We start from the raw sequence: 12,788 nt of genomic DNA, 5'->3' as shown, positions 1-12,788 counted from the left end.
GAGTGAGCTTATTCACAACTTGATCGCGAGGGTCTTGCCGTTATTTTTGCTGTTAAGAAATTTATTCCTTATTTGGCCTTTCGACCGTTTACGATCGTAACTGATCACAAGCCTCTGCTTGGCATATTTTCTCCAGACAAACCAACCCCCTTGCATTTGTCGCCCAGAATGTTACGATTGACTCTGATCTTAAGTTCATTTGATTATCAGCTACGCCACCAACCTGGAAAATCTGTTGGTCATGCTGACTGCTTGAGTAGGTTGCCTCAGCCTACATCTGCAGATGATTTGTGCCCTGAACCAGTTGGCGTGCACCTCCTGGAGGCTAGGGACCTACATCTCTTATCTCCACGAGATATCGTAAAAGCTACAGAGAATGATGATATTCTACGGCAAGTCAAACGCTACATGCATCAAGGTTGGCCGGACAAGGTACAAGACAGCTTGCGCCCATATTTCATCAAAAGGTCAGCGCTATCACTACAATCTAATTGCATCTTATGGCATGACAGGGTCGTGATTCCATCGTCACTGCAAGAGACAGTATTGAAAGTGATTCATTCCAAACACCCGGGCGAAAACTGCAGCAAGGCCATTGCCCCAAGTATTGTCTGGTGGCACAATATCGACACGGACATTCAGAACAAGGTGAAACTTTGCCAAGCCTGTCAATCAGTAGCTAATGCACCTCCAAGATCAGTTGTATCTCCATGGCCCCGTGCAACATTCGCTTGGGAACGAGTGCATTTTGACTATGCAGGACCATTCCTGGGACATTACCTGCTCATTGCAATTGATGCATTTTCGAAATGGCCAATAGTCAAAGTGGTGTCAAGTTTGACTGCTTCGGTTCTTATTACACACACACGCTACATTCTGGCTGATTTTGGCAAACCAGTGGTCATCGTAACGGATAATGGACGGCAGTTTACATCCGATGCCTTCAATGACTTCCTTCGCAGAAATGGCATACGCCACCTGTGTACCCCGCCGTGGCACCCTTCTTCAAATGGGCTAGCGGAACGCACAGTACAAACAGTCAAGAAGTTACTGCTGAAGTTCGAGGACGTAGATATCCATGCACGAGTGGCTCGCGCTGTATGGGCTATGCGAACACGCCCCTCATCGTCCACGGGTAGAACCCCTGCGGAAGCCATGGGTAGAGCATTTCGTACGCATCTTACTCAACTACACCCTGCATCCGAGTTTGACGCACCAACACCGGTGACATTGCCCTCACTCCAAGTCGGGGAACTGGCATGGATGATGAAGCATAGTTCAAGCAAATCTAGTTGGGTACCAGGTATAGTACATGGTCATTCTGGAGCTCGAGCCTATGACATTCGACTAGACTCTGGGTTGCTGGCCATGAACGTTTCTGCTGACTATGTACGTCGACGATTTGCTGAAGAACCTGGAGATGACGTTGATGACCCCACGAGGATGGTCGATACAGGTGCACCTCCATCTGTATTACCATTATTCCAGAGAAGTTCTGAGGGATGTAGTGCTCCCATGTCAGGACATAGTCATGCTGCATCAACGTTGGGGGTGGCTTATCCGGCTTATCCCTTGGGTAACGTACATCAAAACAGGCATCAGGCACAATCACCTGATACACAGGAAGAAACTGGTCTACAACGTCAACACTGTCACCTGCACCATCCAACCAAGAAAATGACTGTGCTACATCTGCAAGAGTGGCTAACTCATCACCAGCAGCTTCACCTCCCCTCCACGATGCTGCTACCTGTACGACCTGCTCAGCACCAGACTCTCCATTTCTGGGCTTTCCGGAAGCGTCGTGCCCAGCAGCTTTACCTCTCCGGAGAGGCGGTTCACCTGACCAGGTTCCCCACCAACCACAGCCCATGCAATCTACAAGAGCTACAGTTACCAGTTATGGGCGTATATCTCGACGTCCCCTCCGGTACCAGTGATCAGTGGAAGTTAAGTTACATTCTAGTGGGGAGGGGTGTTATGGCCATACATACAACAACTGGCATCAACGCGGTGTGCAAGGCAGACGTACATCTGGCAACACGGCTACGGCCTGCCAGGAATAACATGGTGTGATGTCGGACCCGCGAGTTAAAACATATTGCAAGAGAACTTAACAGCTTTATTTTTATGCCTATTTCGTTTTTTAAACAAGAGATTTCGGTGCTACTGTTTTTATTTTTTATGAACTCTATTTATAAAAATAGCACAATTTTCAGCAAATACATCACTTACTTGTTCAATGATACTTCACCAAAACTGTGTCATTTTGACTGATACATAATGCACTTTCACAATATAATAATTTTGTAATAAGTATGTCTAACACTACTGGAGACAATAGGTATAAATTAATCAGCAATGTTACTAATAATCAATAAGCACTATTATAAAAGCAAATTTTTGCCAACCTATTTAGTAAATACATTTCGGTACTAACTCCATGCTAATTAATTTACATTCATTGAATTTCATATATTATAATACTAAGACTTTGAAATCTGAGTTGAGTTTTAATTAAATATGCTGATTAATTTCATTATTTTTGTTGCATTTCGGTGCTTTATGGTGCATTAACTTGCATTTAGAAGTTATATGGTTTAGCGACATGCTTTTCAGAGTTATTTCGGCTTTATCGCAACTCACCATATGATCTTGTACCTATGTATTATCAAACATCAATGTTTTAATGGAAATGCTGAACGAAAATTAATATACAGTACAATGATATTAAACACCAGTAGAAATAAGCTGGTCTATAGCAATAAAAAATACAGATTAGATTTACTGTTTTAAAAAAGTCTCTCACATCACGTTTTATTCATGATTCAGATCCCTTCTTCGAAATATCATTATGGAATTTTACCGGTGAAATAGGAAATGTAAAATTTTACCCGCTAGAAGACAGGCGAGTACAGAAATGAAAATCAACCTTAATGATAAGCTTTGGGCAAACTAAAATCGCAGGCAGCACAGCAATAGAACATGGCCGCCGAGGTCGACGGCCAGAATCCACCCAAAAAGTGACTCAATTGGTGCTGGATTACAGAATGTGCCAAATTATAGACCTTTGACTGTAGTTGAAGCTGATCCTTCCTTTACTGTTTATAGTAAAACTACTGGGTGACAAGAAAACCCAGGCACCTTGCCTCTCCATTCTTTCGTTAAGTCCTAGATTCTTATCAAAAAGTGTGCAAGATGAAATCAGCGCTTTTGAACTCTCTCTATTCTCACATAACTTTTTCATAAAATGCAACGTAAAGCATTTTTAGAGCACATGTGGATAAACAAAAAGATCTAAGATAGGCTGCTGGTGTAGATGGTTCTGTGGAAGAATTAGCAGAGCGCTGGCCGCTGGCTGTTTTCACAGGAGTTTTTTAATCTGTCGTGTTCAAATTTCTAGGGAAGGTTTTGCAAGTGGAAATTTTATCCAATCAGAATGAAATTATAGTATACTCTTAGTGTTAAAATCTATAATTAATTTGGAGCAATTGAAGTTTTCTTGATTATCGATTTTAAATGCAGTGAACATGTGGTCTGTTGAAACAATTACAGCATGATGCGACAATTATGAGAAATATGCATGTTTATACAATTTAAAAAGTATTAATTACCATAGTAAAACCTTTGCACAAGCTAGGCCTACACGTCACAGTTCTACGTGTCATTACGTGTCATAGATTCTTCCATAGAAACATCCATATCTGCTGCCATGGAGGCTTGGCTGGCAGTTTTGCTGGAAGCTTCTAGCAAAGCCTGTGTGAAACCTTCCATTGTGTGATACAGTCTTCACATGCAATGTCATCTTATATTCTGAAATTAAGGTAGAATATCGAGAAACATTAAATAAAATAAAAAAAATAGCAGCAATGCAGATGTACGAACAGTAACAGACATTACCAGATAATCAAATATATTTGTCAACAAACTGACAGTGTGTAGATATCCAAACACCTGGGGTTTTGATTAGCATGACTGAAGCCTCAGTGGTCCCTGGTGGGAGTATGTAACACAATTACGTCACAGAAAAAAATTTAGTGACTGAGGAACATATGTTCCAGGAACTTAAAGGTAGTACAGAAGAAAAAAAATGTATGTCTCTTTCCTTCAAAAAGTTGTTAGGAATATAAAACTCACCCATAGACAGTTTTCTTAATGAACGCCACTCTGTCAGCAAGCTGCCTGACCTGATCCGTTCTGTGCGGTGTTCTCTCCAGGAACGCTACTCCATGGACAGCCAGCGACTCCAGCCACTCGAGGAGACATTCATCACTACGAAAACAACTAGACTTGGAGTTTACTTTTTGAATTTTACCGCATAAGCACTCAAATTAAATTTAGGAGCACTAAATGCACGAAAAGCGAATTACCTAGTATTTTAAACATTCTTCTAAATATGGAATACAAACTATTCAACATTCCTTTAATAGCCCCACCTTAAAAAAACAACAGTAGAGCCCCGCTCGTTGGTACATCCGGTTAATCCAGATGGGATTTAAAAAATTAATTTTAAATTTTGAATTTTATCACATTTATTTCTGTTAATCCACAACAGTTCATAGATTAAAAACTAATGCATATGTATGCAGTATTATTAAAACTAAAATTAAGCTGTAGGAAAAGTTTTATTTATAAAAAATAAAACATTTTTATAGTTTTACCCATCTAAATCTTGTATTAAATGCATTTTAAAGCAAATTCTATTAAATTGAATTTTGGTGATCCAGACAGGGGCTCATCTAGTCCGGGACTCTACTCTACTGTATGAGCAAAATGTCTGCAATATTTACAAATAACTTTTTTTTTGTTTTCAGAATAAAGAAACTTCACCCTTAAACTTAAAAACCATAGTTTAAAAATATACCGTCTTTATGAACAAAGATCTTGGCTAAATGATGCTGCAGTACCTTTCGATAACGTCCTTGTAGCAAAATCTGCGAAGAATGAGAGGGAACTGTTCAGACCCCCAGGAAACTTTTGAGGGCTGGTAGGTCTTGGTGAGCCACTCTTCCTGCGCAGCGGCGGTGAATCTCCTCTCGAGAAGCCAGGCCAGCGAGAACACGCTCTCATGGCCGTCTGACCACGCCACCCGCACTGCATCCTCGCCTATCTGCAGGCGAGAGCGACCAAACAAATAGGGTGTCCACAGGTCACCAAAGTCACGCAAAGTAACGAGACTGGAGGACTGATTTCTAAAGTCACTAAAATCTCCTTAAATAAACTGTGACAGTGCTCATGGTTCGTACCCTCTTGTGCAATCAATCAACGAGTTTTTAAGGACCCATTCACTTCATCGCCTTCACCATCATCAAGAGGTAAAAAACCATTTGTAATATCACAAAATACCTCAAGAAAATATCATTGTTAAATACTTAATGCACATAAAAAAATTGTTAATTAGTTCCATTCTTACAGATAAGACCCTACTGTATTGTCCAGAATTATCCTCAGAACACATGCCTAACTCAAGGATAGTGTCTAACTGAAATTTATAACACTAATCTTTAATTTTATCACTAATTACTTTTACTTTATAAGTTCGAAGTAAGACAGTAAAATACATCTTTTTAATACTGTGCATGCAAAAAGTGGTGTTTGCTGCCAACAAGGAAACAAAAAAACATTAAAATTCCCACATTTATCCCTTACTTCCACGCTACGAATCATGTTGCTAGAAGTCACCAAACTTTAATTTTCAACAGTCTTTTGCTATCTTACAATATACTTTTAGTTTACAGTCACACATTAAATATAAATATCTGGACACTGTCCACCCGAATCATGTGGTGATTATCTCTGGAAAAGTTTTAGCTTCCTAAATTTTAAATCGCCACGTTCCTGCAAATCGTAGATATTTTTCACATTATGTTTTATTCTGCTTGTATATGAAGTACCAAACTTAGTTCACCAAGTATTTTTAGACACCCTAGATAAAAAATCTGCTTGGTTTATGAATTAAAAACACACTCCTTCCTGAAATTTTAAATGTATTCATACTAATTTCAATAAAGATAATTCACTATAAATTAACAGAGAATGGTGGGACAGTGGTGTAACGCTGGACTTGCATTCCGGAGGACGTAGGTTCGAGTACCTGGTTCCGGCCACAGTGGAGTGTGTTGGAGTCCCTGTTATTCACTATAATGATGAACGATATTGGAGAGGGAATGAGGCCAGGATGAGAGTATTTGTGGATGATTGCGCAGTGTATAAAGTGGTGGGGGACAGGTGACATGATGGACAAAGGAGGATGGGATGTTGCTGAATATTGATAAGACAAAGGAAGGAAGAGGAAGGTAATGAGGGAAGTGTATAGCTGGAAGGGGCAGGTGATAACGGACGCTGACTATTATAAGTACCTAGGGGTGACCCTGCAAAATAACCTGGGATGGGCAAAACAGATTTAGCGGGTGGTGAGTAAGGGTAGGAAGGTGCTGGGGCTGATTGGCAGGATGCTTCAGGGAGCAGGGAGAAGGGTAAGGAAGAAAGCATACTCCACATTGGTCAAGCCAGTGATGGAGTATGTGGCTGAGATCTGGGACCTCTACCTAGTGACTAAAGTAAGGAAGTCGGAGAAGGTGCAGCGTAGAGCAGCGATGTGGGTGATGGGTATGTGGAGGGAAAGGAAATGGCAAGAGGGGGAAATACATAGCCGAACAGAAATGATTAATGAGAGTATAAGGTGATAAAGGGAAAGGGAGCTGGGGGCAGCTGGAAACTAGGGTACACAGAGGTGGGTATAAAGGGCGGAGAAATCACTGGTGGAAGCTCCAGAGGGAATGGAGGTGAACAGAAAATAGAAACGCTTTCGTGGAGAGGACAGGGAGGGACTGGAATGGACTGCAGGAAAGAATGCTATCGGCGAGACATGCAAGGGATCTGAGGAGAATACTATGGCGTGGGGAGTGTGGGTAGGGGTGAAAGGGGAGGACTCCTTTCCACCAGGGAAAGCCCAATTACAAGCATAACATATCAATCAATAGACTTGAAATGGGGCGGAGTCAAGCAGATCAAGTAACAGGCGGTTAAAGCGCCATTGTCAACTGATACAGAATATAAACAAACTGTCACTGATAATGGGATTAACTATGTTGAAAGAGTTGTGGACAGAATCATTATTAATTTGAATTCACTTGAAGTTGCTTTAAGGATTTAGCTTTTTTTGAGGATTTGGGAAGCAAGAGGCTTAAAGAAAGAACAGAGCTGTCATATTTCTACGTATTATAACAATGTGTGGACAGCGAAACACTATAAGGACATGTTTGTAAAAGCCTACTGCTGTCCATGGCAAAGAAAACAATAAGGCCAGATTTATTATTTTCGCGGAGAGGAAAAACCTAATGGTTTTGAAATCCCTCACAAATTCTAAATGTTAAAGCAGGGAACATAGTTTTGATATACGTTTTATGTTGAAATGTTGCATTGTTTATGTGTTGATTATACAGAAACTGTTGGCTGATCTACTAGAAAAATAGTTTACCGCAAAAATAAATTGACAGTAAATATCTCAGAAAACCTGTATGCCGTCTACAATGAAGTTATCCTTAAAACTAATATATATATATATATATATTTTATTCTAAAGTACATATTATGGAAGCCAAAATGATTTTAATAGCTTGAAGAACTCCCATCTCACATAGGTTATTTGAATGTAATTTTAACTTGCATATCTTGGATGTAGGTATTTGATTCTTCACTTCTATCACATTGAATTATGATAGGTAACTTAAATATTACACCTGCTCTAATTTTGTTCACTTAGAAGCAGGGTTGGAATAAAAAACTAGGTTATTTTGGTTCTCAGCATGTACAAATGAAATCATTCAACATCCAGCTTTCTGCCACTCATGTTAAGCCATTTAAGTTATAACATCAAATAACTGAAGCAGTGGCATCTCGTCAGGGCAAGCAAGGCAAGCAGTGCTTGCCCAGGCAGTTTCCAGACATTGTATTTTTTAAATAAATATTTTATTCAGAATAGTATTTTACTTTGGCTCGTGCAGTTAGGTGTATGTATTTTTTACACTACCTTCTTGGGACCCAATACTGTGCGCTGTGTGCTATAAAAAAAGAACTCGTTGACACAAAAACATGCTGTTTTAGAAGCGTTGCTAGGTTTAGAAGCGCTGGTAGGATCGCTTTCAGCAGGAAGGCTGCCGCAGTAGTTTCCTTTCGGAAGGGGGGGTGGCATGGTACAAAGTTTCAGGGAGGGGATTGGCTGGAAAAATACGTGGTAGAAGCTACGAAAGTAACGCTTTCTTGCCGAACTGGAGCGAACATGGCCGAAGCAGACGGTGGAATTTTTCCGCCGACTGCTTCGGCTATGTCCGGTACAGTTCGGCACGGCAGGTGGCGATGTCGCGTTTCAGTCGGCGGTTGTCTCTCGGGGCGCGCGCATCTCTCCCGTGGGCTGTTGGCTGGCAGTGCGTGGGGGATTTGTGGGCGTACGATGATACTACACTCCCACTTAGTATATAAGTAATGTAGAGTAGGTATTTTACTATCAGAATAATGTAAGTCAATCATTATTTTTCAAAAATAATGTATTTAAAAAAAATGTCAATTTTTCTACCTGTGGAATAGTCAATGTTCAGTTAAGAAAACTACTTAAATAGCACCATTTTGTACCTTGAAATCCATATTTTCCCGGCGGAGGGCCCCCAGACACCCCCCCCCCCCCAACCTCATCATGTTTTGGTGTGAACGGAGTTATTGCTTCCCCTCATGTAAACCTCACGCCTCGCCACTGAACTGAAGTCCAGCAAATCTGCACATCGGACTGGGACCTAAACACAGAAAGGATTTAATTTTCATTATTTAAAACATTCTTTTTTTAAAAGGTGTGAAATTTTATTTCAGGCATAAAATATGAACTTGTATGAGGGACTAACAATATTGTACCATTATTTAAACGCTTGAATGTAAACAATATGAAATTCTTCCTTGCTGCCATATGCAGCATTAGGCAGCAAATGCTTTGTGTCCCATAGTTCCTCCCCTCTAACCGTGTGTCACATGACACAATGACATCATGTCAGAGGGCAGGTACTTCGGGACAGCTATGAAAAACCAGTCACGTTGTCTAAGCATAATTATTCATAATTAATTCTCAACAGGGGTGTACCCGGGGGGGGGGGGGGGGGGGGGGTTAAACCCCCCCCCCCCCCCCCCTTAGCACCAAATCTTTAATTAATTTCTTATTCATCACTCAAACAAATTTCATATTGAAATTAATAAAATTTTTACCATTACAATATTTAAATTTAAGTACCGAAAACTGCTAAAATAGCACTATTTTACACCTTAAAATCCAAATTTTCCCGGGGGAGGAGCCCTGGACCCCCGCTTTAATACGGGGGAGCCATGCTTCTTAACAACCCCCATACACAAATCCTGGCTATGCCACTGATTCTCAATGTGTACCTCCTTACGTTCAAACTTTTTCCTACTAACCTGTGCAACTCTTTGTACAAGTTCAACTCAAGCACTCACCGATACGTCTACAGGGAACACTTTGGTGTCAAACGATTCCCAGTTAATGATTCTGGAGTAGGACGAGGAGTTGAAGCATGCTGCGCACTGACAGTTGTCTCTCAGCCACAGCCACGGGAACTTGCAGTCCTGGCCGTCGGAGAGCGTCACGACGACCAGCTTGGCCTGTGCCTCGGTGGCTGCATGCTTCGCCTTCTACAAGCAAATACAGTCCGGAGTACACTGTCCTACCCTAAAAAAGGTGAACAAATAAAAACGTACTCCTGCAAAGTTGCCAGTTGAACGCAACTAAACATTGTAGTGATAAAAACTAACTATTCAAGGAGAATCAAGGTATTAATTGTGGTTTGAGCATGACCACCCAAAATCACTTTGAAAATATGGTACCTTTTCAAAGAGAGGGACAGGTGTAAGTTTCAATTCTTTACGTGAATTTCCTCAATTTTGTTATGTGTCTAAATCCAATAACTAAGGTGGATACAAAACATAGGTACAGTCTTAACCTAGATCTCTAATGTGCTAAAAATGTCTATTTCCACAAACAGTCACTCCTTCCATAATAATTTTCACACTGTAAACTATTTATAATAGCTTGCACAACCTCCTGTGTTTTAGTGGCAAAGAAGGATGGCCAACTGAGGTTCTGTGTGGACTACTGGAAGCTGAATGACATCACCAAAAAGGACAGCTACCCCCTCCCACATATTGATGACACACTTGATACACTCTCTGGCACCAGATGGTTCTCTACATTGGACCTGAATGGTTATTGGCATGTGGAGGTGCACCCAGAGGATAAGGAGAAGACTGCTTTCACGACAGGTAGTGAGCTGTTCCAGTTCACTGTGTTACTATTTGGGTTATGTAATGCCTAACAGCCTAACCAACATTTTTATTTCATCGTCCTGTACATGCTCCCCTTCAACCCTGAGTTACCAACCATGATTAATTCGGTAAGTACCAACCTTCTCGCCTCTCTGCCCTCAATACCAGTGACTGCCATCATCTGCACCTTTCCTAACACTTCTGTCACTATCTATGGTTCCCAGACTCCAGCATTAGCCTATCTGTATCATTTAAATCTCTTCTAGCAGCCCTTGACCCTTTTTCCACCATATCAGATCACCTCAAATCTCCCTGCAGTTGATAACCAATAATATTTACACCCCTCTGCTCACCTACCTCATAAACCTTTCAATGATACGCCTTTACTAAGTTTTAGCACCTGACTACAACTTTTTTGTACACATATTTCTCTAACCAACACTCTTAAATATCCATGTCATCGCATCTCATCTTTTATCCTCAACCCCCACCGTCTTTCCAAAATAAGTTTAATTTGCACAATACCATCTTAGAGGCTTTGTAAAACTTTGGAAAAAGTAGTATAAATCATTAAACCTTACCAGTTTGGCCGTTTTAAGTTCTTTCTCGGTGCAAATAAAACGAAGGCTGAAATAAGATGGATTTCTCATCCCTGGTGAAAGATGTGAAAAACTACCACTATTTTTAAAACAGTGCACAAAAGATGCTTCGCTAAAAAACTTCACACTATTAAATTGCAAACTACGATTTATTTTTAGTCTAAGATGTAGCCAGATTAGATTCTTTGCTTTCGCAAACTGCATTTCTGAATTTATTAAGTACAGGCTAGACAAACCATATGACGCGATGCACGGGTGCAACTGGAATTTGTCAACAACACGTGAATGTCGAGGTCAAGGCAACATGCTAGATAGAATTGAGGTCAAGAGTACATGACTGCGTAAATAGCTGAAACCAGAAAATCAGGAATTACAAACTTACTCTCAAGTACAAGACCCGCTAGTCCGCGAGCCCGCCAAATTATTTAAACACTAAGAGAGAACATTATATTTGAAAATCATTTACCAATGAGCAATAAGGTCGTTAAACGTTGCAGCTTGGAATTTTTTTTTTGTGCGTTCTATTCACTATCCTTAGCTGCACTAGTTTTTAAAAAATCGGAATTAGTGTAGAAAAAATTGACATGATTTTTTTTTATAAGGTTCAACAAAACCCTGCGTAGTCAATATTTCAATCATTCAAAACGAACCAACTACCAAATTTAATGATGGTATGACTAAAACCGTTCACCGAATTGGTCTAGTGGTTAACATGTCTGGCTGGTGAGTCAATGGTCCTGCGTTTGATTCCAGACCTGGTTAAGGTTGCATTTACACACTGCCATACTTTGGCACATGCCAATCCATGTATTTCCTTATGGACGCACAAACCTTAGGGCTACGAGCAATACTGTTTCATGTAGACACACAGGGCAACTGCCAGGTCATTGACTACCCGAGTGCGAAGTTCACACCTGCAAAAAAAATGCTTTTATAGCAATGAACAGGAATGTCTGGCAGTAGTATGAAGAAGTGCCAGCATTGTCTTCAAATTGTCTTATGTGGTAACATACCATGTATTGACACAAAGGAAGACTCATCAGTAAGTGATGTTCCTCCAGTTCTTCGACTTTATGATCGAATACATCCCAGGAACAGAACATCAGCTGCCCGACCTGTTGTTCAGCGAACCAGAAAGGCGATAATAACTTATCGATGCTGAGGAATGGGATGACATCCTCCCCCACCCCACACCTACATGCCATGATAGACTACTGGGACAGAATCAATGTGTTCCTGAATGTGCATAACAAGAAATGGGACGAGGAGGAGACAACCCTAAGCACAGCTACCCATGTAAACCAACATGTACTAGATGCACAGCTCATGTCATGAAAATCAGCATGCTGCTGCCATCAGATGGCCGTTAATCCGCAGGAGTCCTGGGACGAAGTTGTAATGAACCATACGTCCAAGGAAACAGCAAGCAGAAGACTTACAGGGCCATACTGATATTTTGAACCCAGCTATGTCTCCAATTGGGCAAAGACCATACCCAATGGGACCATCCCACAGTCGATGCTTTCTTCTGCGTGCGATGCCGTGTGAATGCCACTAAAGGAATGTTATCGGAGATGTTGCAAGGACACAACCTCCCACTAATGCAATCAGCGATACGAGGCAGAGCACGAAGAGGTGCATCAGCAGCAAAAGGCACATATACAGTTCATAACACCAATGACGATCCGACAGCCTCCCCTGATGAGGTCTGGAGACGATTTCTCGGCATGTGTTCACCTGCTGACCCCAATACCATAGAACTACTTTGCAGGCTTGGCTCCACAATAGAAATGACTATACACCATACACATATGGTTGGACCGAACCTGGGTGGTCGGAAAGTGAAGAACTTCCACTGAGATGACCTGA

General features: G+C 41.1%; 1 protein-coding gene across 1 annotated transcript in view; it reads right to left on the bottom strand.

Moving 5' to 3' along the window:
- LOC134537272 (gamma-butyrobetaine dioxygenase-like) overlaps window positions 1-11,242 on the bottom strand; it is a 28,151-nt gene extending 16,909 nt beyond the window's left edge. Inside the window, exons 1-4 of the mRNA XM_063377544.1 lie at window positions 10,902-11,242; window positions 9,496-9,690; window positions 4,908-5,110; window positions 4,138-4,284 (exon numbers count right to left, since the gene is read on the bottom strand). Of these exons, the coding sequence (XP_063233614.1) occupies window positions 4,138-4,284; window positions 4,908-5,110; window positions 9,496-9,690; window positions 10,902-11,123 (767 nt within the window). The 5' untranslated portion in view covers window positions 11,124-11,242. The remainder of the gene's footprint in view (window positions 1-4,137; window positions 4,285-4,907; window positions 5,111-9,495; window positions 9,691-10,901) is intronic.
- Window positions 11,243-12,788: the final 1,546 nt, after the last annotated feature.

This window comes from Bacillus rossius, chromosome 12 (genome assembly GCF_032445375.1).
Source record: "Bacillus rossius redtenbacheri isolate Brsri chromosome 12, Brsri_v3, whole genome shotgun sequence".
NCBI classification, from domain to species: Eukaryota; Metazoa; Arthropoda; class Insecta; order Phasmatodea; family Bacillidae; genus Bacillus; species Bacillus rossius.
The sequence above is the reverse complement of the archived record's forward strand: the minus strand, read 5'-3'. Positions and strand labels throughout refer to the sequence as shown.